The following is a 26,846-nucleotide window of genomic DNA, read 5'->3' on the forward strand; positions in this document are numbered from 1 at the left end:
AATAATTATACAAGATTATTGGATTATCAGTCAGCTCAGCAAAATGATGGAGTTAATCATAGAATCCGTACATACACTAACGCTGTTTGGTAGCAGTGTGGGGGTTTATAAAGGAAAATAAAATAAAAAAGACACTTAAATGGGGGATTTAGAATCTCCTCAGAAAAAAATTAGAATCCCTACATATAGAAAGAGGCCATTTGGCCCACTGAGTCTGCACTGATGTTCAGAAGAGCCTCCTATCCAGACCCTCCTTAATCTTATATTTATCATAGATAATTCACCAAACCTACACTTCTCTGGATACCATGGGGCAATGTACCATGGCTAATCCACCTAACCTGTACATTTTTGGACTGTAGCAGGAAACCAGAGCACCTGGCAGAAACCCATGCAGATACAGGGAGAACGCGCAAACTCCACTCAGACAGACAGTCACCCCAGACTGAAATTGAATCTGGATCTCCCAGCACTATGAGGCAACAGTGCTAACCACTGTGCTACCCTAGAGCCTGAGGGTTGAACAATAATGAAGCTCTATAAGAGAGGACTTTTATGGAAGGGAACAATAATTTGAAATCATTTCAGAAGCCTTGTTACACCTCAAACTCTAATTAGATCACTTAGATTATTTCCCACCTTAAGACTTTTAGACAATACAGGAATACTCTGGGATAGTATGTTTTTTTTTAATGTTCTGGGCTTTGTTTAATTATATAAAGAGATCATTGTACATTTCAAATCACAATAGTCTTGATACTATAAACCAACCCAAAAGTAGAAGAGTAGTAGGTCATAGGAATTGGAGGAGAGAAAAGCTTGTATGTCAAGGTGATACTAGGGCAACAAATATCATGTAGATAACAGTAAACATCCTGGTCATAGTTTGCATTGTTTTTTTGTTGGATAGATGTGCTATATATCTGCACAAAAATCGAGGATGACACTGCATTGCAGTAGTGTTGCACTGATGAAGGTTCTGTTTTTCAGTTCAGATGCTAAGCTTTGTCTACTTTCGCCAGTTCAGGTCAATATAAAACTTCACATGGTACTATTTCAAAAAAGAGCATTGTATTTAGGCTGATGTCGCGGTCAATATCAATTCCTGAATCAATATCTTAGAATTATTACCACATTACTGTCTGTGGGGTTTGCTGCGCATAAAATTGGCTGCTATGTTTGCTACAGTGACTGTAAATTTGAACTATTTTTTCAAATTGGAAGCAAAATGCTTTGAGTCACCAAAGGTCCTATATAAATGCAACCATTTTTAATTGGGTGACTTTATTTAAATAATCTGTAACCCATTTTACTATGTCAATGCTTCTTTCTTTCTACTATTTCTCCCTTGATATTCTATATTTAACATATTTTTGTTTATATTCATTTACAGAAAATAATAATTTTGATTTACTTTGATTTTAAAAATGCACATGAACCTGTAGGAATTACAACAAGCTTTCATTTATACATTTGTTTTGTTAATGGAGTATGAGAAACTGTAAATTAATTTGAAGACATTACACAACTTTGTTTAGAACATAGTGACACCTTTCATTATTTCTGACTCTGCACTCAAAATCTACAGATGGTGATGCTTAAACATAATTCAAATCAAAAACCTAATGACACATAAAAAGTAAGGTATTCGCCTTCATTTGGTGCTATTGTTCTCATGCACTAAACCTAAGATAATTTTTGATTCTTAGAGTGCGTTAAGGTAGATCTTGACTATGCAGGGTAATGTAAAGGTTGGAACGTTCGTAGCTCAGTTTACATCTGCTTCAGGAGAGATGTATGACATGCTGTCTACTCCCAATTTTACATGAATCAAGATCTACTTCATTCTCTTTCATACTAATAACATTTGTGTGAATAAATCTAACACATAAACTGTTTAGTGAAGTTTTAAGAGCAAATCAAAAATATAATCTGAAAATATCAATGACCACAAAAGTGACATTGTTTTGCAGTTCATCTTAAACTCACATAGCTTTCCATTAATAGATTACATAATCTAAATGAATTACTATGAAATTTCAGTCCAGGTAAAGTGCTGAGCTGATGCAGTCAGTTAAGAGTTTAGCTGAAACTCACTTCAATGGAAATCCATCGTTCTGCTGTACATACATGACGGCATCTACAGCTTGAGTCAAGTGGTAGAACAGGTGGAATTCCATACAAACTTAGGACTTCCACCCTGTAATTATTTAAAAGTCCTCAGCAGAATAATAATGTCTGAGAGTTGGTGTCGGGTCTCTTAGATGGCCTTTGAAAGGCTCCATAACTTATTCAGGTTGAGGTAATTAATTAGGATGTGTCAGTCAACTTGTATTGTGAAGCAGAAAAGCTCATTCTGTATTTCATATTTTATCTTTTTAGCCTGGGGGTCGAGGGGAGGTGATCACCTCAGGCAGTAGCTGTAGGCATTTTCACCTTGCAAAGCTGGATGGAAAGGATGTTGCTGAAACACCCTAGAAAGACCTCAGACCATGCAAACAATCTTATTCCACCATCATTCAATCCGACTCCATAGTCAAATGTTTATTCTACTCTGGCGTGCTTCCATTAATAGAACAGTCTCCTTGAAATTCTTGGTCTTATATACACAAAACATAAGCTAATAGTTGTAGTCACTATATACTTTCGTAGAAACTTGACCGTTACTCAGCTGTTCAATGCTTTTAAAAGCTAGTGTACATGTGACTTTCAGGCAATTGAACAGCAATAATTATAGAAAATTCAAATTCACAGCCACAGATTCAAAAACAGAACCTGTTAGTACACTTTAAAAGTGCTATCTTTCCCTTTTATTTCTTAGATCATCATCCCTGAAAATTAAAACTTGCTCTCATCTTCCCCTTAGCACATATCTCAACATTATTGTTTACACTGATCAACATAACCTTGAAGGTTCATAGGTTAAGGAGCTTCTCTTGATCATAAATAGTGTTTTCACACCACCAATCTGAACATTTACAATTTCCTTTTGTCAAATATTTTCTTCAGTCTCTCTTATCCTGTTAATCATACCTCTCTGTCAAACTCATATGTTTTTTTTATTTCCTTATGGGCAGACATGGCTGCCCCCATCTTCATGACAGGATTTCATCAGATTTATACCGCAGCAATTGGAAGGCTGTGTTCTTCATGACTTAAATTTATCATACAAATAACACAAATCTTATCCAACTGCAAATAGCATGTCATTGATTCTGCACTACCCATTGTGCTAAGCTAGTGTTATCAACTCTTCTTTAACACCGGATAGTAAAAATTAATTATTGTCCAACTGTCTTACTTAATTAGATTTACAAATCTAATATGAATTATAAACAGCATTTTCCATCTTATTTCCATTTTTGCGTGACTAGGGACCTTCTTAGAGATGCCATTAAAGTCTAAGTGCTTTGGCATATGTCTCAGAACTGAAGTTCCTGTCCATAATCACACGTGTAGATGTTACAAAATAATTTATCATAAATACATTTACAAGGCAATTTGTTTGCAAGTACATTGATAAACAATAGTCACAATTAACATGAAGAAATGCAAGCATAGTTTTTAAGTAGATTGAGATGCTTTGGTTTCGTTACTATTTTAATATTGCCTTGTAACTGTACAAATTAAAGCAAAAATCAAAATCTTTAAAGTTTGTGTCATTGAGTGCAAGCAATGTCAATATCTATAAATCTCTACTATAAATTGTGTAAAAAAGATTTAGAATACTTATTTCCAAATGAAAATATATCTATTAGTGCATCGTTGGTACCATTTCTCTTGAATCTTGATAAATCTTTCTGAACTAGAACGAAATCAGAATCAAGCAAAATTCTGACTACTTTAGATTTAAGTCAGATGCAGTTGTCTGCAATAAATACAACACTTTCATCTCTTTTATGATTCTTGTTGGCATTCAGTAATGCACAAGAATACACAGATCACCAAATCATGACCTTCCATGCTCCAAAAACAAATTTGCTATCTGTGCTTCTGCAACAGTTGCCTAAATCCAGATTGTGATATTTCTCCTTGTTTTAAATAATTGCATGCTTTAAAGAATAATTCAAGTCACATGCTGACAAATAACTGCATTTTCTTTTTCAGAGCATAATAGAATGTACGAAAATACAGTTGCAGAAGCAGGGAGCAGAAAGTGAAGTCATTTCCAGCAAAACCATGCACTGTCAGAATAAATACATCAAAGCTTTTGGATAGGATAAGTAAAATACTGAGTGTTCTGTGTGAAGGTTTCCATCTGGTAGTTAATCACAACAGTGCTTTTGATTGCTGAAGGGCAATTAATGCCATAAAAACAATCTGCTTTCTGGAAAATTTTGTTTTAAATCTAATGCTTCAGAGCATATTGTCAATACTAATATCACACTGAAAATTTGGATGGACAGTTTTGTTGTCCATTGGCATTTGTTATAATATATAGAGATTATTGGAAACCCTTCACAGTTTATACACACTATTGAATATTGTATCTGTAGTAGCATTATTCAGAATTCATTGAGTAAAAGCACAAGAATAATTGGAGCAGATAAACAAGAATTCTGATGGAACTCACATTTTCCCTGCTTAAAGTAGAAATGGAAGAGGGAGAAAGACCATCTAAATGTTAGTTTTCTGCATATCAGGCAATTAACAAATCATTAAAGACAAGTAGCTTGAAATGAATAAAATCATAGCTACAGGGATGTTGCGTTTTACGAGCATTTGAAAGGCAATTTTAAACTGACAGTCCGAAGGTGTGCAGGTTAGGTGGATGAGCCATTGGATATGTTGGATTACAGGTATAGGCCAGGGGGATGAGTCTGGTTGGGATGCTCTTCAGAGGGTTGGTGAGGACTTGATGGACGAATTGGCCTGCTTCCACACTGTAGTGATTCTATGTTTCTATAACACCTTGGAGCTTGCAAGAAGCCATGAAGAGGAGTTAAGAGATGCAGGCACTTGTCAGTATTTCATATAGCTGTTAGGAGCAATTTAATGCTGTAGCACTGCAGGATTGACAGGTGTTAAATATTTAAGTCTTCCAACCTGAAGTAATATTACAGTCCATTCAAACTGATTATCTTTCCTGCTTTACATATCTGTAGTCAACATTGAAGTATTTTGTTCTTCTCAGTGATCTCTGTGAATACAGCTCTGCAAACAGAGCAGAGCAGGAGAACTGAAAGTTTCAGTATAAAATGTGCAGAATAGTTTCCCATGTAGTCTCGTTATCTGTTTATCTAATGTCCAGGAGATCTGACTTTCCTTTCAGAATCTCCACTCTGCTTGAGGCTTTGTTTGTTTATTGCAGGACTTTGGAGAGATGAGAAAATGTTTGACATAGGCCCATATCCATTGGGAGAATCAAGGGACACGCACTGGAAGAATCGCAGATTTGCTGCAGTGACAGGAGAGTATTAAAAACTTCACATCAGAATGAAAAATATATTTTAGATTTAGTGTATTATTAAAACATATTATGGAACCACTTAAACAGAACCTAAACAAATGTTCAAATGTTATCAAAGTTCAAAAATAAATTTAGACATTGTATTAATGCACCTATCTATATTGCACAATGGCTTACTAAACGTTTTAGAGTGGAACAGTCTTGTTGGTTTATAGATTACTTCCTTGTTTTGAACATGTGAGCTAAACATTGGCTATGTTTCCCACAGAGCAGCCAAGCCAGTGGAAAGGAGTAGCACAAAATTATAGTTGGGAACTGTGCTCAGGAAACAGTTAAGTACCCTGTGCCAAATTTAAAAATGGACAAACAAAGGTAGTTATTTACTGACTGAGATTATTATAGGGATGTGAAAAAAACAGTTTTACAGGTGAGAGGAGGAAATTGATGAGACTGACTGACTTCCCAAAGTCCCAAGACTTGTTGTGACACTTGTATTAGGTTTGGAAGTGGTGGTTAAAGGTTGACAGAATTAGCCAGTCACCGGGTTGGGGCAATAATCATTAACTTACAGGATTCCTGTAATTCACAGTCCCTGCATAGGGATGGGGCCATTACAACTATAGTAGATCACAGGAGAAACTCCACAACTGGACATATGGAATTCATTTAGCTGATGCTAACAAGTAAGATGTCACACAACTGAAATAATAACACTTTGCTGAATCTAGTCTAATTTTAACACCTAATGGCCAACAAGACCTCACTCCTACATCTTGACTAAGGATCTACATTACAGCAGGGGCTGGGAGGGTTGGGGTACTCCTCTAACTCTGAGTCAACAAAAGGTTGATACACTCTAAGGAAGCCATCAGTGCAGCTGTGGGTGGGTGCAATTGGTTAACAATGTGATGTTCCCACCTCATGTGCAGTAAACCCCACCTTGGCAGCTCTGTTCAACCTTACAGTACCAAGGTTCAGTAGTGCATACTGCTGGAACTGCAGGCAGAGGGATTGCAACTGCTGCAAATCCCAGGTTTCAGGATATGAAGGGATCCTGGAGGTGGGGAGGTTGGACAGAGTGGTGGGGTGTTTGTAATTTGGGGGGGGGAAGGTGTCAGATTGTAGAGGGCAGGAGGCATAGGAGAGAGTGGTTGTGAAATCTTGGGCAGAGGAATCCCCAATGCAGACAGGGCAAATCTCCAAATGGTGTTCTCAGCATCTATCCTGCCTTATTTCATGTAATGTGGAGGTGCCGGAGTTGGATTGGGGTGGATAACGTCAGAGGTCATACGAAACCAGGTTACAGTCCAACAGGCTTCTTTGAAATCACAAGCTTTCAGAGCACTGCTCCTTTGTCAGGTAATGAAAGAGTAGCGCTCCAAAAGCTTGTGACTTCAAATAAACCTGTTGGACTATAACCTGGTGTTATGTGACCTTTGACTTATTTCACATAGGCCAGGAGAAAAACATAATCTGCCAACTCCCATTTGACTGTTCTCACTAATAGTATTATGGAGTGAGTAGTGCATTATTCAGGACAATGGAGTTACAGGAAAGCTGAATTTACTTTTAAGAATTGGTCTACTCAGGGAAACTAGTGCTCCTTCCTATCTAGCATTTTGTGGGACTCAGCTCAGGGGTGGTTGAGAATGTGGTGGCACACCACTTAACCTCTTTTACTTGTCTGTCTGCCAAAAACACACACAATAGGGCTATGTAAAACATACCCTCTTCTCTTAATTAAGCATGGGAACTTCAATGTAACTTTCTTGAAGCAAAATAAGCATGAATTAATTCATGGATCTGATGTTGTAACTCATTTGCAAATTCAATTTGTACAGCATTGGCAACTGTGCCCTTTGTCAGTCCTCTAACATTCTGACTAGCCAATTAATCTGATGGTTACATTTAGTGTTTGAATACTAAAAATTCAGCATACTAATGGTGACTGAGTATGACATTGAGGTATAATTGCATAGATAACACAAAAAACCCTAACTCTACCATCGAAAGTCAAAGTGACATTTACAGAAATAGCATAGCTATCCAATGTCACTAAACAAGTTTCAAGCCAGAATGAGATGCAATTTCATTTTAGAATTACATTATGAATCTCTAATTGATTGCAACTACAAGAAACAAAAATATTCAACTGAATTTTGATCAATTTTCAAAGTTGTGTAAATTTCACACCAAGGTCGTTTGTTGGAAATAATTGCATAAATGTTTCTGGTAAACAGCAACCCAATTGTTCCATTGGAAAATAAAAATGATTGAATGTGAATAGTAGAGCAGATATTTGGAGATAGCAGTCTCTAAGGATTTATGTCACTTCACACTTGGTGCAAGTTTAATAAAGTAATGCTCATTTAAGATATTAAATTTGACATATTTAGAAAAGAAATTGCATCAACTCGATATGACATCCAAATCTCATCTTCTGAAATGAATATAAGTCATGATGGGACTAAGTTTTGAAAGTACTGACAGGCTGTTGCATGGAGGTTGCCAACTTAGGATATCAAGCCTCTGAAAAGAGAAAACTAGAAGATGAAGGAGCAGAAATAGGCCATTTGGCCAATCAACTCTGTTCTGTTGTTCAATGATATCATGACTGATCTGATAATCCTTGTTTCCAATACTGATTTAAAAATCTGCCTGTATGTCTATCTTAACCTTGAATACACATAATGACTAATGTTCACTTAAACTAGGCTGACTCAAACTAATAAAATTTTCTTTTTCATTTTAAAACTAAAATTCAATGCAAATTGGTACAAAATAAATGATTTAATTCATCTATGTCTACATGAAAAATGTGATGATTTTTATACGGATGACCAACCTGGAGACTTCATCCTTGCAACTGAACTTTGCCCTAGAAAATTAAAAAAATGGATTCAGTAATAGATATCGATCAATGTTAATTAACATCAAATGTGTAAATACATGTTAAAACAAAATCCTTGAGGGGACAGGTCACAATTCCATCGAAATCTCACCATTCCCTCAAAGGCCAGACCACTGCCCTGACTTTCCACACTCATCCCAGATTGCTTGGGACAAAGATTATAAGAATTCCTCATTCAGAAAATCTCCACCCTTAGTTTTACACTTTCAGCTTTTATGACTGCCCTTTAAGTGACCTGGAGGTGTTAGTGTTGGAGTGGGGAGGACAAAGTTAAAAATCACACAACACCAGGCTATAGTCCAACAGGTTTATTTGGAAGCACTACCTTTCGGAGCACCGCTCCTTCATCAGGTGGGTTATGGAGGTTAAGATCATGCTCACAGAATTTATAGCCAAACGAGTCCAGTGTCATGGACATGTGATACACTAAACAATCTTAGATTAAAACTTTTATCTTTTATAATGGAATGTGCTGGTTTCGGTTCTTTTAGATGTAACTCCCAGAACTTCTTTTAAATTACATTTTCTAGATACTTACCTTTTTAAACAATAAGTGTGAAGTCTATCTGCATCCCAATGCTGTGTCAGACTGACAAACCCTCTGTATAGTTTGAGTTTAACATGGATTCATGCAGTGTCTGAGCAAAACAAAATGTAATTCTGCAAAAACAAATTCACATAAGCTTATGTGTGAGCATGTAGGAGTGACAGAGTGTGTGGATGTGAGTGTACGTGATAGTGTGTAAGCTTGGTGAAGTGTGTATATGTGAGTGTGATGGGGTATGTGTGAGAACATACAACCTTGCTGCAGCAGCCGCTGCAAGACATGTCACAGTATTGACACTGGTAACACCATTACACATGGGGTCACCTCCCATCGTGTACGCAGTGAGTAGTTCATGTGACCCAGCCAACATGGTCTATCTCATACGCTGCAAGCAACAATGCCCTGAGGCATGGTACATTGGTGAGACTAAGCAGACACTATACAACGGATGAATGGACACCGCACAACAATCACCAGGCAGAAGTGTTCCCTCCCAGTCGGGGAACACTTCAGTGGCCTAGGACATTCAGCCTTGGACTTTCAGGTGACCATCCTCCTGGGCAGACTGTGGGACAAGCAACAATGCAGGAGCTGATAGCAGAGTTTGGTAGCTTTGGGAATGGCCTCAATCAGGACTCTGGGTTAATGTCACATTACAGGTGACCCCACTGTATATCTGTCTCTCTGTCTTTCTGACTCTCTATCTCTACGTCTCTATGTCTCTCTGACTCTGACTCTCTGTCACTCACTGACTCACTCACTCAGACACAAGCTTTCTGTCATATGCACACATACACTCCCCTCCTCACTCACACTGACACACTCACCCAGAGGGAGAGAGAGACCAAACTAATATCAGCTATTGATTCCTTCAGGCTGACCATTAACTATTCCTTTGTCTGTCCAACCACTGTTTTCTCTCTCTCTCTCTCTCTCTCTGTCTCTCTGGGCTTCATCATACCAATCTTTATTCCTCCCCCATTCCCCCACCCCATCTTCAACATGTATACACCAAACATTTCCTAACTACAAACAGTTCTGAAGAAGGGTCTCTGGACCTGAAACATTAATCTGTTTCTCTCTCAATAGATGCAGCCAGATTTGATTTTTTTTCTAGCAGTTTAGTTTCTGTTTCTGATTACCAGCATCTGCATTTCTTTGGGTTTTTTTTTAATACTGATTAGTGAATACTGTTTATATTATACTTCAACATCCAGAATTTACACAAATTAAATGTGAGTTAATTGGCAAATTCTAGTCAAATTTAAACTATAAATTACAATTTAAATCCTGGATAGAAATAAGAAAATATTACAAATTGGCTCAGGAGTCGAGTGGTGCTGGAAAAGCGTAGCAGGTCAGACAGCATCCGAGGAGCAGGAGAATCGACATTTTAGGCAAAAGCCCTTCACCAGGAGTCCACTCCAATATTAATGATTACACTTAGTCACAAAGTCTTTCAAACTCTGACTCCCTCATGAGAAGTGTACTACCAACGTAAATTCCATTGTCACAGTGTTCACCACAAATGGCAGAACCAGCTCAACTCAATGTGAGTAATATCAATCCATTAATGTTATCTTCAAATAACAGAAACTGCTTCAGCAACTTAATCTTAGCTTTTGGATCTGGTCTGTCGTATTGTGTCTCCTTCAATTTATTTGTTCTCCAGTGGGTACATCATCTGCTACTCTTCAGCTTTGCCTGATCTATATGTTTATTTATATCTTTAACCAAGCTCAGTTCAGCAGAAAATGTGTTTCCCAAACCTCAGATTATTTTTGTTTCCTTATAAACTGGAAGAGTCAATTTCAATTCTACATTTAGGTACTTGGTTTACTTTTCTGTTCAGTTTCTATTTCATTGGGAGATCTGCCTCAAAATCAACAAATTAAATTTTATGAATAGATTCCCATCATGTGAATGGCTAAAAGATTTTTACAGTTTAATATGGAATTCTTCGGACCTTTCCCTGAATTTACAGCAGACGATAGAAATAATCCCTATGGAAGGTCAGATACATTGAGTTTAATTGTGTTTCTCCCTCAAAAGGAAACTCATTTCACAAAGGGCTGATTTCCCAAATGCACACATCCAGACGGCAGCCTTATTCACCTGGAGAGTACCCCCAAAGAGCTCTAACATGAACTTAATAATCTTCAATCCACAAAATAAATGGTTGTTAAATTCAAACAAATGGCATAAGTTTTCCAATACATATTCCCAGCTGGTAAGGCTCCCCAGTCAGAGCTGAACTTTGAAACTGTGGGTTGGTTTGCACAAATCAATGCCCTTGCAGAAAATGTGTGTTAACATAACTTTTAAAAATTATAAATAAGTTTGTTTGAAAGAGAATAATATTACAGCAATGACTCATGCATACCATCACAAGCCACCAATATATTTCATGGTACAGATTGAGACAATTCTAACTGATATCAAGAGAAGTCCCTCTTGTTTTTAAATGTGTAGTTTAAGAATTTTGAATCTGGTGATAAAAATACGTTGGTCCTTGGTTAGCCATCTAAAGGATGGCACCTCTGATAATGCAGCTTTTATTCCATACCAGACTCGGATGTCAGTCTTGTCTATTTGTTCAAAACCTGGTATTGATACAGTCATACAGCATGAAAACAGACCCATCGGTCCAACCAGTCCATGCTGACCATAATCCCAAACTAAACTTGTCCCACCTGCCTGGGCTTTGTTCATATCCCTCCAAACCTTTCTTATTCATTGACTTATCCAAATGTCTTTTAAATGTTGGAACTGTACCTGCATCTACCACTTCCTCTGGAAGTTCATTCAACACATGAACTACTCTACGTAAAAAAATGTTGTCCCTCATGTCCTTTTTAAACCTTTCTCCTCTCACCCAGTCTTGAAATCCCCTGCCGTAGGGAAAAGACACCTGCTATTCACCTTATCTATCCCCCTCATGATTTTAAATACCTCCATAAGGTTGCCCCTCAACCTCCTATAGTTAGTGAAAAAAGTGCCAACCTATCCAGCATCTCCTGATGACTCAACTCTTCCCTTCCCGGCATTACCTGATAAATGCTTTCTGAACCCTCTCAGGCTTGATAAAATCCTTCCTATAACAGCATGACCAGAACTAGATGAAGTACTCTAGAAAAGGCCTCACCAATGTCCTTGTACAACCTCAACATGAATTTCTAACTCCTATATTCATAGGTCTGAGCAATGAAGGCAAGTCTGCTCAATGCCTTCTTAACCACTCTGCTTACATGTGACGCAAGCTTTAAAGAATTATGGACCTGAACCCCCGAGATCTCTCTGTTCAACAACAAGACCCAAGGCCCTACTTTTAATTGGATCTTGAACCATAACCTTTGACTCAGATGCCAAACCATTTCCTACAATGTCAAGTTTACACAAAGGTGAGTTAGAAATTTCTATGTTCATTTCAAGCACTTGGAATCTTAAAATTATTTTACCTAACCATTATTATTTTGTAACAAGAATAGCATTAACAACATACTCATGCTATGGTACATTATGAGCGAAATCTAATAAAGGCTTTCACAATAAAGGTATTGTAGCACATAGAATTTAGAGACTCAGAAAACCTTTGCATGAGTCAGTTATACAAATCAATGTCAATGGCTTATATACTTTTCAATATCTTTTAGTGCTGCAACTTTAATGTTTCTATTGATACTAATCAGAATATAGTCTTTGCAGAATATAGTCTGCAAAGAGCTCCTACATTATGGAAGAATAATTCTTTCTCAGTGGTCTGGCTATTTACATGGCATTTGCAGAACTGGAGAAATACCCTCAGATACATTGGGCAGATGGAGCAACAGATCAAGTGGCTTGTTCAAGAAATTTGAATGTGCCAGGAAGGAAGCCTTGAGTTTAGATATTGATTGTGATATAAATGGACTTATTGATTAAAAATAAATGAAAATACCAAAAAAGAATAAACAAGGTATATTTTTGATAGGCAAGATTGCTTAATTGTATAAATTAAAGGTATTTGTGACAGCCTTTAACCCAGAAGTAACACACTAAGAAAAAAATTGTGCTTTTCTAAAAAATGTTTGTAGAATCTGTAATTGTTTTTGACGCAGGTTTGAAAGGAACTTTTAAATTTTTGCATCATTTGTAAAAAAATCAACTATAATTTTCTCAGCTAATAAGAAACATAGGTTCATGAGATTTGATCACTGATCTGGAAGCAGTACTAACCATACAGAAATTTTTTAAAAAGTTATGAAGAAACCATGTAGCTAGCAGGGACAAGGGATAGCTACAGGAAGTGAATTGGGAGCATGAACATAATCAGTGCACAGATGCAAAAAAAAACTATGGGTAAACACAGCGAGAGAGAGTAGAAAGAATTTCTGGATGAAACAGCAGCAGCAAATCACTCTCAGAAAGATGTTTTTGTTTTTTGTTGTGAATAGGAGGAACATGATCTCCTGCCTATACTGTGTGAGTGAGTTAGAAAGGTTTAAAACTTGGAAGGTTGTATGTACAGCTCAGAGGCACTAATGATCTAAATGTTTTCCAAGAAGGAAGATTGTATGACTGAAGAATGCATATCTAATGACAGTAGCACATGACAGATATTCACTTTTCTCCCTGATACTACCTTGCAAAAGCTTTGATAGTGTCTTGTAATGGACAGACCCTCTGACTGTCACTCACATGTGAACACAGTAGAAGTGTACCAGTCACCACAAAAGGTATATGCAGGCCCAACCTTTTAAAAGATTTGCAGGTTGCGCATATAATGCAGAAGATTAAACTGGTGTGGTGGAGATTAGGATCCTGAACAACCTTTCCCTCGATCTGACTGGTATCAGGAATTTCCAGCCATCATAGAGAGGTGAGTACCAAAACTACAGTCAAAGTGGTGTTCACGCCTATCCCACAACTGCTAGTTCACATAAATCTCAAACATTAACAGGATCTATGCTGGACAGAATTCTCAAACCTACTTTATCTGACTTCTCCATGGATTGCCAAATTTATGTTATGGAGATAATTGTACCCTCTGATGAACCAGAGTGGTGCCATTGAGAGCACTTTGCTAGTTATCCCACTGAGGACTTTTGGGGTCTGTATTTTGACTGGCAATTCCCCTGGTCATGACTGGCTCTACCAGGAGCAAAGAAGACTATATATGCCACTGGGTATAAAGGCAGAAAAAGTGTGGCAGAAGCAAGATGGTCCTGATCATTGTGATTTGACATGTCACTAAAATCTGATCAACAACCCATCAAGAACATGATGGTGCTCTGAGGTCCTAATGTGAAACAAATTAATGCATAGGCTTCTACCAGGGTATATTTGCCAACTCCTCTGGCGGTGAAAGCAGGGCTGTAAACCTATGAGTCTCTCAGTAAGAAGCAGCATACAAGATGCACTAAGGTCTTGAGACAGAAGTGACTGTGGGCAGCAACATCTCAAACTGAAAATTCCCCTTCAGAATAACCATTGGTCACCCAAATGGAGAGGGGTCTCAAAAAAGTGTGCCCTAAAAATAAACTGTTTAACTTTCTCCTGACTGGGAAATGACACCCTTGGGGTCACTATTTAAGTGTCAAAGGAAAAAAAAATTAAAATTTGGATTTTGGAATGACCATCCAGAAACCATGGCTTTCATATCATGTGACTATGCAAGACTTCACATTGACATCACTTCCCTCAGTGAGCTTAATCTTCCTGATGAAGGATATCTGAAAGAACAAGTGGTGGAAAGGCAAGACTGACAGCAATCTTCATATCTACAGCATGGGAGTTCTATTTTTAGGAATGGAATGTTGGTTGCACAGCCAGAACTCCTCAATTGCAAAAATGAAAGGCTAACAAAATTTCACTTTAGGATCAGACTTGGATGATATACTACCATCAGCTCTTATGTCAAGGGTTCAAACTTTGACCTATTTGAATACGTTAAAGATAAGTCAGTGATAAGGATAATGATAGATGTCTTTACCCTAGCAGGGGGCTTTCAAGACTGGGGACATATTTTTAAGGTGGGAGAAGAGAGATTTAAAAATGACATGAGGGGCAAATATTTTACAGAGAGGGCTGTTCGTGTGTGGAATGATCCTCCTGAGGAAGTAGTGGATACGGGCACAGTTGCAATGTTTAAAAGACATTTAGTTATGTACGTGAACAGGAAAGGTTTGGAAGGATATGGACCAGGAGCAGGCAGGTGGGGTTAGTTTATTTTGGGATTATATTCAACATGGACTGGTTGGACCGAAGGATATGTTTTAGTGCTCTATAACTCCTTGATTGTATTCTGATCTCTATGAAGTCCTCAGTGCCATGCCAAAAGATGAAAAGTTCATCTACCTGGGGAAGCTTATTGCCATAGTTGGCCATAACACCAATGTCTGGAGGAGAACCAAGAAAATCCAAATGCCATAATGTAAATATTACCTTGCTGAAATATAACATTTTGTCAAAATCTTGAATCATGGACTCATCAAGACAGTTTGCAAGAAGAAATAAAAAGAAACTGGATGAAAGAAGAGTGCTGAAACAAAAACAGAAAAGGCTGGCAAAACTCAGCTGGTCTGGCAGCATCTGCGGAGCCCAGCACTAACATCAGACACTCTCGAGGCAGCTATAGTCAAGTAAATTTGAATAAAGCTCTCTCTACACTGCTTCAAGGGTGAACACAGATGGGCAGGAGTGGCCCTATGCCTGACCCTTGCCATGTACTCCTAGGGGAAGGTTGATTTGTATAGAGAAACAGAGTGAAAATGAATAAGTTAGATTCGACAGAAACAAAAGTGCTGTTTCTTCGCAGACATTATCAGACCTACTTCCGACACTTCATTAATCCACCATTTTGTTTTAATAATAAGTCGGTATTTTATTTTTTCTGTAGTTTTACATTCACATAACTGAGACTTCTTTCTTATATTCCTTTTGTGCAGCTCAGAAGTACTTGTCAAGTTAAAATAAAAACATCACTGGAGTGTTAAGCATCTTATACATTAAGCTTAACACTTATTTTAAAAAACACCAGTTCGAGTTGATTTAACATAACATAATTCTCCTTACTATGTACATGGCATCTCTTCTTACTCAGCCAAAAAGTAAGCAATTATCGCAGAATAAAATGGTTTATTAATGTAAAATGGTATTAATTAAATCACTTGTCATTCGATCATGAAAAAATTTACAGGGAACATAACGGTACAAAAAGACAAATTCTAATGAAAAGTATGAGAAAGCATAGCAGTAAATTCATTAGTGTAAAACGGGGATACTCAAAACCAATTTTAATGAAATATTTGTCGCAATTATTGATTAATGAATTCAAATAATTGCCAAACATTACTATCTCCAATTCAACACAAATGGAAATAAACTATCGTAATAGGGTGAAATTCATTATGTTACATTTGAAAGTGATGCAGAAAACAATGGATCTCTACTTACTTTGAAAGATCCAGTTTACCTTTCAGCACAAAGAGAAATCCAGGGAGGTTGTCATGTTTGACTGGATGGAACAGTTCAGGGAATGGACTTGTTGATGTTTGGCACTATGCTACATCCATGACACATCGACAGCATGTGCCAACAATTTTCACAGCAAAAACACAATGTGCTGAAAGCAAATGGTCTGGGGGACTAGTCCTTAGTAAATAAAGTTTGGTCATTCAGTGTATGCCATCATAATTAGTCAAATTTCAGTCCAAGGGATTGTAGTCAAGATACATCTTCCTTCTGACACATTGCTGTTGATGCTGAGCACCAATGGATAATGCATTGGAGCACAGAAAAATATGCATTTCTGACAGTCACTAAGTATTTTTTCTGGATCTTGCTTTCCAAAGAAACCACAAACTTGTCCACACATGGTGAAGCCAACACAGTATTAATAATGACCATAGACTCCTCCAAACTTGGAGTTTGCCGAGTATCTGCCACAAAACTGCCATTTGTTCTTGTGACTCTATACTTGCCAAAGTTATTAATGGCCAACACAATGCAGTTATATTCTGCCTGGAGATGAGCAGGTGCCTGCTCTCCAGAAGTCCTCTAAGTGCCAACAACCTGGGCATTTCTTCCTCCTCCAGTATTTATTTTGATTTATTATTGTCACATGTACCCAAGAACAGTGAAAAGTGTTTTGTTTTGCGTGCTGTACAGGTAGATTATAACATACAAAAATCATAGGGTGATAGAACAGAGCGAGGAACACAAAGTTACGGCTGAAAAGAAGGTGCACAAAAGCAAGATCGGCATTAGATTTGAAATTTGAGAGGTCCATTCAGAAGTCTAATAACAGCAGGGATGAAGCTCTTGAACCTGTTGGTACATGTGTTTAAGCTTTTGTATCTTTTGCCTGACAGATGATTTTAGAACAGATTATAGCGGGGTGGGAGGAGCCTTTGATTAAGACATGCCGGTGAAATGTTTATCAGGTCGTGCTCCCAAGTCTAACCTTTATAATGTACCTAGCAAGGTGCCAGTCTCTGAGCAGGTGGAAGGTGCAAAGTAAAGAATTGTTCGAACACTCTCAGAAGGGTCTCTGGTTTTTTCCTTAGTGGTGGAGCTGGTGGCTGGAATGGCTCACTTCTTATGGTTAGAGGCAATGTGAGTGCTGCTGATAGTTGCAGAAAACAAGTGTGGGAATTAGTTACATAAATGGGTAGAAGCTTGAGCATGTTGCAAATACGTTTACAGTGGGGCCAGTACAGCACAACACAGTTTAAAATTACTTGCCTCAATATGGTGGACTCAGCGACACCACAATTGGTTTCAATCCTCCCCCATTAATTCACGGATATTCTCCTGTGCAGTATGAGGGAACCAATGTCAGCCAATCCACCACTGTCTTTGCTTTTTCTGACCTGTTACCAAACTGTTTCCCCTGCAATGAAAATGACTAGACGGGCTGTTGGTGGTGCAGGAGCACGGCTGGTGATGAGGTGACCTGAGTGAGTGAGGATGAGGGCGGCAATTGTTTAGGAGTTGGATGAAAGTCATTTCGTGAGGATGTTGCATCCAGTAGTGAGAATGGTGGACCATCAGCTTTAGTGGGAGGTGCATGGAATGGTACAGTTAGAATGAATGTGAAGCAGCAAAGAGAAGATGGTGGAATTTACACTTGCAGAGCACAGAAGACATTGAATTTCTTGCGGCACTGATGTCCAACATGTACATCATTTCCTGTGGTGATGTCATTTTCTGTTCTTTTTCCACAGAGGATGGTAAATGGGATCCAAGTCAATGTGTTTGTTGATAGAGTTCCAGTTGGAATGCCATACTTCTAAGAATTCTCGTGCTTTCTGAGCAATCTTTATGAATGAGGGCCAGGATGAATCCTCTCTTAGCTGTTCAGAGAATTCAGCTTCTCCCCCCTCCACATCAAGCCTTCTTTTGATTGCTGTATCTCTCTATGCTTCTTATTTCTAACAGCACAAGCCCAAGCCTATCTGGCCCACCACCCAACTCCCCAGAAATCACCAAGAACCATCACAAGGCTGCAACCTCCTGACAGTGGCTTTTTATCTCAGCTGGTAATTTTATTCCAACAGAACACGGAAATGATACTGATCTGGGTGGCATTCTCTCACCAACCTGGCAGGTGTTCCAAGGTCCTGTTGGCTAAGTATGGTGCCAAGTTCAATTTCTCAGCCATCTCCTTTTGCAAAGCAATATTGTAATATACGGGCTGTAGGCATTATTGACTTGCAGCATTCAATGTCAGGTGTAGCTGATGATTAAATATGGTAAACACAATATCTATGCCACAAGATCCCCGCAGCAGCGTGCACTTCTGCCTCTGTGATTACATGATTCAACAAAGTCACTGTGGAGCTCAGAGGTGAACAATGGAGCATTGCATGAAGAAAGTCACCATGCCCCAGGGAGTCAAAACCCCTATGAAACTTCCCAAAATTGACATTTTGACAAAATATGAGAAGGTCCAGTCTAATTTGTATGAATATCTGATATATGATACACATTCTGGATTGAAAGAGAAGATTTATGACCATACAAAATAATAGCAAGAGACTGAAGAACATAATTGAAAGGGATCAAAATAATGCTTTAAACAGAAAATAAAAACGTGCATAGCAGCACCTCTTTGAAAATGCATCATGGTCAATGATACTAAACATGATTCCGTGTATGAGGCATTGATACTCCAAATTTAAGGACTGGCATGATCTCTATTTGCAAGTGCCTATTATTTGTGAGGACAAGGCCAAATAATCCCAACTAAATCTAAACAGATTTCAACTAAACCAGGTTGTTCAAATTCATACAGAAATAAGTTGAAGTAATGCGTTTTGAGAAGATTGGAAGCTCAGGTTGAGTTTCGGGATGTAGGGTTGCTCGCTGAGCTGGAAGGTTCATTTTCAGATGTTTCATCACCATCTAGGTAACATCATCAGTGAGCCTCCAGATGAAACATTGGTGGCATGGCCCACTTTCTATTTATATGTTTAGGTTTCCTTGGGTTGATGATGTCATTTCCTGTGGTGATGTCATTTTATGTTCTTTTTCGCAGGGGATGGTAAATGGGATCCAAGTCAATGTGTTTGTTGATAAAGTTCTGGTTGGAATGCCATACTTCTAAGAATTCTCGTGCTTTCTGAGCATTCTTTATGAATGAGGGCCAGGATGAATCCTCTCTTAGCTGTTCAGAGAATTCAGCTTCTCCCCCCCTCCACATCAAGCCTTCTTTTGATTGCTGTCTCTCTCTATGCTCCTGATTTCTAACGGCCCAAGCCCAGGCCTACCTGGCCCACTACCCAACTCCCCAGAAATCACCAAGAACCATTATAAGGCTGCAACCTCTTGACAGTGGCTTTTTATCTCAGTTGGCAATTTTACTTTTCTTCACCTGGGGCCTGAATCACCAGGCGGAATAGTACCACAGCTGGGAATGGTGTCTGGTTAGTCACACTGAACATTTGATTACCTTCCCACCCGTTCCTGCTCGGAAGATTTCAAATACAGTCTTTCACCGTTTGGTGATTCTATTCCATTTTGGATGCTCATAAAAGCACTTGCAATTTCTTTTTACGATGACAAAACAATTACTGGATAATTGGTTAACTTCCTTAACTTTATATCTTGCTTCCTCAGTATGTTTAACAATTCTGCTACTTCTGTATTATTCCCCCAATATTTACCATGTTCCTCTCTTAAGGGGCTATATTTGCCCATGAAACCATACTTGTTTGATGAGCTTTCTTTATTTTTACTTTTTAATTATTTAGCATTTATCCAGCAATGCATCTCAGATTTAAATATGTTCCATTCCTGATCCACTGATTACTCTGCCATTTTTCTTCAATCAACTAATTTGCCTAAATTCCTTTTGTGTTTCACTGATATTAAATAAATTCCATTCCAAAGCTTTATCTTTGACTCCTTTTTATCTATTTTCAATTATCTTTCCTTTGAAATGAAATTTACTTTGTTGTAATAAGCTAATTAGATGTGTTACTTTCCTAAGCATAATTAGTGGGTGCTGTAATTGTAATTAGTATGTTACCTTGATAGTATCCTCAGGATAAGTGAAGTTCTAATTTAGATTTTTTTTGAGAAAATCTGGACTTTCCTTTGTTATATGGGAAAGAAAGTTTGCTATATAAAAGCTGGAAATAAACACTTCAGCAGTCTTCAATAATCATTTCAAAGAGAGGCTGGATAAGCCTGTGTATTTGGTTTGGAGCAGAGAAGGTTGGGGGGAATCCTGATAGGGGTAGCCATGGATAGGGTGAATAGAAAGGAGTTATTAACCCTTGTTTGAAGGGTAAGGGTGAATAACAAGGGGTCTTAATTTTAAAGTGAAAGGCAGGAGCTTTAAATGGGATTTGAGGAAAGTACTTTTCACCCAGAGAATGGCTGAATGTGGAATACACTGCCAGGGAGGGTAGTACATGTGGGATACCTGGCAACCTTTAAAAAGTACTTCAATAAACACTTGAAACGTGCACTTTCAAAGTGATGGGCCTAGTGCAGGAAAGTGGGATAAGTGTAGGTAGTAGTATATTTTTGATGGTAGAGTCTTGAAGGGTCAAAGAGCTCTTCCATATTGTATAATTCTATACACTTATTCATGGTGGATGAGGTCACAGTTACAATGTTTAAAAGACACTTAAATAGATACAAAAATAGAAAAGGTTTGGAGGGATATGGATCATGAGCAGGCACATGAGTCCAGTTTAGTTTGGAATTATGTTTGGCATGGACTGGTTGGACCAAAGGGTCGGTTTCCATGTTGTATGACTCTATGCTCTACGTATGACAAAGGTTAGATGCAAACATAAGTTTGTGCTGTTTAAGATAATTTTATAATCGTAGCACTTTCATGTAAAGAAATATGGCTTTAATTTAAATTGAAATGCCTTTATAAATAATTGCTTTAAAGAATGAACATGTTTAATCATGACCATGAGTATTTTTGATATTAGAATGTTATATACTCAAAATCCATGAAATAATTGCAAGATCCATGTACAATTGAATCTTTTCCTACCAAATACCTACAGAGCAGTTTGTGCTCCTACCACGCCAAAACAACTATTGCATTCTGCTCATTTGTATGGCTAGATAATAGGAGCAAGAGTAGACTATTCAGCCCTTAGAACCTATTCTGTATTGACTGCCAACAATTAAAAGAGGTGTAATTGTAAGTTGCAGGTATAAACATATTGTAGCCTATAGAAAAATAACAGTTTTCGAAATTCCATCACATAAGCACAATGAAGCTGCAGCACTAGTTTTGAGTAGAAGGGATCTGTTCTGGCTGGACCTGCTTCACAATAAACATACAGGGACCAGTGTCATTGCAAATTAAATAACTCGGCAAATACAGGGCTTTAAACTATGTAGGGGGATTTGGGCAGGTGGGATATATAGCCTTACGAAGTGCAATATTGCAGGGCATTTATTTTGATAATGATACCTGGATTGGGATGTTTGCGAGAGAGTCTAAAACCAGAGAGCATAATTTCAAAGTAAGGGGTCATCTATTTAAGAGAGAGATGTTTAGTATATTCAAAGGTGAGGTGGCAGATTTTTAATTAATAAGGGAATCAAAGGTTGTAAAGTTAATGTGGGAAAGTGAAGGAGACTGTCACTGAATTGCAGAGCAAACTTCATGGGCTAAGTGGACTACTTGTGCTCTATGTCTTATGAGTTTATGAAAAAGCAGGGACATCTATGATATTGATCGGTGTTCAATTTTCCCCCTTTAAAAGCAATACAGTTTTTAAAATTTTAATTTAAACTATCCATTAATTGAATATAACATTTTTAAAAATCAAAATATAACACCAAACACAGCACTCTGAGAACATGTGCACTTATACATCCAACTCAGCACTGCTTCAGTTTATCCACCGCTGAAACCCTCATTTATGACTTTGCTGCCTCTAGAAATTGTTCAAATGCCAATTTTCATGCTCTACTTCTAATCCCAATGAACTTGAGCTCATTCAAAATTGTAGCAAATTCCATTCACCCATGATCCCATTCTTACTGACCTACATTAGCTCAATTTTAAGCAACACTGGATCTTCAAATTCATATCCTTGTTTTCAAAACCTTCTATGGCATTGCTCCTTCTGAGCTAAAACCCACCTTTTCAGTCATTTTAGCATCCAAGCTCTGGAATTTGTTCCATAACTTCCATTTCTCTCTACCTCCTGAACCAAACATTTTCTCACATGTCTTAATATCCCCTTACATTGATTATTTCAAACTTTGTTTGGAAATGTTTTCCGTAAACAAACCTGAAACATGTAACTACATTCAAAGGCGATATAACTCTTAGCATGATAGTTGTTCTCCATTTTCACTAAAATCTGCAGGATGCAAAACAAAACTGAACTCTCCACACTGTGCTCTATGCTACTGCCTACACATTATGACAGAATCCCTTCCGATAGACATATCTATTTTCAGCTATTCTCTATATAAATATGGTAATCAATATTATTGTGCTGCAGGCCATGATATATAATTTGATATTTAGAATGTATAGCAGTAACTCTTACCCACAGTGACAGAAAAAAACAATCTATTCTCAGGATGTCAGTGGCACAGATAAGGTTACTCTTAGTTCCTATTGCTCATTGTCCTGAGAAGACCAAGCTGTGTAAAGTTAAAAGGTTCTCCTCCCTCAAAGGACATTCATGGTCGAGTGAGCTTTATGACATTCAGGCAGTTTATACTGTCATTTGCTTCTGGCACAAGGCCATGAATCATTAGAATCCTTTAACTCGAATGCACAACCTTCAGTTTTAGGACTGAACCCCAGCCTCGCAGTTCTCTCCCAGTACAATTAGATGAGGCAAGGTGACAGAATAATAACAAGAACTAATTATTATTGAAGGCACCGTCAAACCAATTTTCGAGTTTACACTTAAATGACCAGATAACTGGCAGTATATGATATGTTATGAATAATAAATACCTCAATACTTCTAATTCTGGGTGAGAAACTGTACATAGAGATTTCAGAATTCACCATGGCAAGTTGGGAATTTGAGATCGCATCTCAAAAAATCCCCAGTCCAATAGCTGAATTGCTAGAAAAACAAATTGATTTAGTGATATCCTTCAGAGAAGGAAACTGACTGGCACATCCATTTCGCTGTGCCTCAAGGCAATAGTGATTTGGTAATCAATGTTTCCCCACCAGTGTTACAACAGCTAAATAAATTAATAATGGACAGAAATCAAAGAGAGAGAGGAATAGAAATTGAATGAACGCTTACATTGCTCACTGAAAGAGAATCTATTAAGGAATAAAGTCAAAACTATTATGTATCACTGATAGATAAATTAGCATGATACTGAAAGAAGTATGTATAAGTTGAAAAGGTATTGAGATCATTTTTCACACTATTCTTTGACATTTTCTCATCTACATTCTGGAAAACAGTGATTCCTGTTCTGGATGTAATCCCATGGCCATAAACTGAACTCAATGGCTAGTGACGAGGACTTGATTTTATCTCACCAGCTAACTCTTATTGAGGCCAACTGTAGCCACAATTTAATGGCCTTTGGCTTCAGATAACTCAGCATCAACCATGGTTCCAGTCCAAGGTCATTCTAATCTCTTTGGTAGACCAAACTAAACAGCGCATATGCTTCATGCATTACTGGAGAAAGTTGAAATAGAATATTCTCACTATCTTATAAAGTTTCTGATTAGATCTGAGACAGAAATACCTCTAATAATGCTAAATTTTATGGAGTGAACTTTGTGTCAACAGCCTTGCAGATGGGATACTAAGATGACGTATCTACAAAATACTCCTGTTCTTAAGCACTTAAATGCACCTATCGTCGTGAAAGAAGCAGTAATTAGATCAGTTATAATTTTCACACAGAAAAGCACATCATTTTTCAAAATGCATGGTGTTCTAGATGTAGGTTTGCTCGCTGAGCTGGAAGGATCATTTTCAGACATTTCATCACCATATTAGGTAACATCTTCAGTCAGCCTCCAGGTGAAGCACTGCTGATGATTCCTACTTTCTATTTATATGTTTGGGTTTCTTTGGATTGGTGATGTCATTTTCTGTGGTGATGTCATTTCCTGTTATTTTTCTCAGGGGATGGTAAATGGGGTCCAAGTCAATGTGTTCGTTGATAGAGTTCTGGTTGGAATGCCATCCTTCTAGAAATTTTCATGTGTGTCTCTGTTTGGCTTGGATGTTTTTCCAGTCAAAGTGGTGTCCTTCCTTATCTGTATGTGAGGATACTAGTGAGGGAGGGTCATGTCTTTTTGTGGCTAGTTGGTATTCATGTATTCTGGTGGCTAGTTTTCTGTCCATTTGTCTAATGTAGTGTTTGTTACAGTTCTTGCATGGCATTTTGTAAATGACATTAGTTTTGCTTGTTGCCTGTATAGGGCTTTTCAAGTCCATTAGCTGCTGTTTTAATGTGTTGGTGAGTTTGTGGGCTACCATGATGCCATGGGGTCTGAGTAGTCTGGCAGTCATTTCTGAGATGTCTTTGATATAGGGGAGAGTGGCTAGGGTTTCTGGATGCTTTTTGTCTGCTTGTTTGGGTTTGTTGCTGAGAAATCGATGGACAGTGTTCTTTGGCTACCCATTTTTTTTTAATACACTGTCTAGGTGATTTTCCTCTGATCTGCCTAGTTTCAATGTGCTGCAGTGTGTGGTGGCTCATTGAAATAATGTTCTGATTCAGCTTCATTTGTGGATGTTGGGGTGATTGCTTCTGTAGTTCAATGTTTGATCCGTATGTGTTGTTTTCCTGTAGACGCTGGTTTGAAGTTCCCCATTGGCTGTTCGCTCTACTGTGACATCTAGGAAAGGTAGTTTGTTGTTGTTTTCCTCCTCTTTAGTGAACTTAGTGAATTTTATCAGTATGGGTGTTATTGATGGTCTTGAAGGTTTCCTCTAATTTGTTTCGTTTAGTGATGACAAAGGTGTCATCCACGTAGTGGACCCAAAGTTTGGGTTGGATGGTTGGCAGAGGTGTTTTTTCTCTACATTACTGTCTCTGCTAAGAACCAGGATATTGGAGATCTCATGGGTGTTCCGTTGGTTTGTCTGTAGGTTTTGTTGTTGAAAGTGAAGTGGGTGGTAAGGCATAGGTCCACTAGCTTGACAATACTGTCCTTGCTGATGAAGTTAGTGGTGTTTAATGTACGTGTCTTTGGATCTTCTAATAGTGTAGTCAGTGTTTCCTTGGCCAGGTTGATGTTGATTGATGTGAACAGGGCTGTTACACACTGCCAGACTACTCAGACCCCTTGGCATAATGGTAGCCCACAAACCCACCAACACACAAAAACAGCAGCTAATGAACTTGAAAGACCCAATACAGACAACAAGCAAAACTAAAACAAGCAAAACTAATGTCATTTACAAAATATCGTGCAAGAACTGTAACAAATACTACATTGGACAAACAAGTAGTAAACTAGCCACCAGGATACATGAACATCAACTAGCCACAAAACGACAAGACCATCTCTCACTAGTATCCTTACATACAGATGAGGAAGGACACCACTTCGACTGGGACAACACATCCATCCTAGGACAAGCCAAACAGAGACACACACAAAAATTCCTAGAAGTGTGGCATTCCAACCGGAATTCTATCAACGAACACATTGACTTAGACCCCATTTACCATCCCCTGAGAAAAAGAACAGGAAATGACATCACCACAGGAAATGACATCACCAATCCAAAGAAACACAACTATATAAACAGAAAACAGGAATCATCGGTGGTGCTTTGTCCGGAGGCTCACGGAAGATGTTACCTAGTATGGTGACGAAACGTCTGAAAATGATCCTTCCAGCTCAGCGAGCAAATCTACATCCAGAACTTCAACCTGAGCTACAAATCTTCTCAAAACTCGCTAATGCATGATGTGTCATTGTGGAGTAAGGATACATAGCTTGAAGTACAATTTGCAGACAGTGCATGAACAACCCCAAATGGTAACCATAAAAATAACATGCATTTACTCCAGATATTAATTTTGATGTTGTAGAAGAATAAACTGAAAAAGTAAGATTTGCTGAAATAGTGGCAAGGTCACGAGTGATTCTGATGCCCAGGCTAATGCTTTGGGGATATTGGTTTGAATCCCACAATAAACGATGGTGAAATTTAAATTAAGTTAATAAATCAGAAAATTAAGCTTAATTTAATGGCAGCAATGCAGTGGGTTGAGTGTAGTAAAAAGCTATGTGGTTCACTAATTTTCCTGACATTCTTACCTGGTCTGGTCTATATGCAACTCCAGAGCCACAGCAATGTGGCTGAATCTTAATTGCCTTCTGAAATGGCTCAGCAAACTACTCAGCTGTATCAAACTGCTACAAAGTCTAAAGAAAAGAATAAAACTGGATGGATCACCTGAAATCGATCTAGATACCGGAACAGCAATGACAAATCTATCCCTGTCAGCTCTGTATGATCCTCCTTAATCTGTAGATTTGTGTCAAAATTGGG

General features: G+C 38.1%; 1 protein-coding gene across 1 annotated transcript in view; it reads right to left on the reverse strand.

The window, feature by feature from the left end:
- Nucleotides 1-430: 430 nt before the first annotated feature.
- The window catches only part of LOC122545044 (triadin-like), a 103,915-nt gene continuing 77,499 nt past the window's right edge, over nt 431-26,846 (reverse strand). Inside the window, exons 19-20 of the mRNA XM_043684249.1 lie at nt 8,256-8,288; nt 431-5,398 (exon numbers count right to left, since the gene is read on the reverse strand). Of these exons, the coding sequence (XP_043540184.1) occupies nt 5,241-5,398; nt 8,256-8,288 (191 nt within the window). The 3' untranslated portion in view covers nt 431-5,240. The remainder of the gene's footprint in view (nt 5,399-8,255; nt 8,289-26,846) is intronic.

Source organism: Chiloscyllium plagiosum, chromosome 3 (assembly GCF_004010195.1).
Source record: "Chiloscyllium plagiosum isolate BGI_BamShark_2017 chromosome 3, ASM401019v2, whole genome shotgun sequence".
Classification (NCBI taxonomy): Eukaryota; Metazoa; Chordata; class Chondrichthyes; order Orectolobiformes; family Hemiscylliidae; genus Chiloscyllium; species Chiloscyllium plagiosum.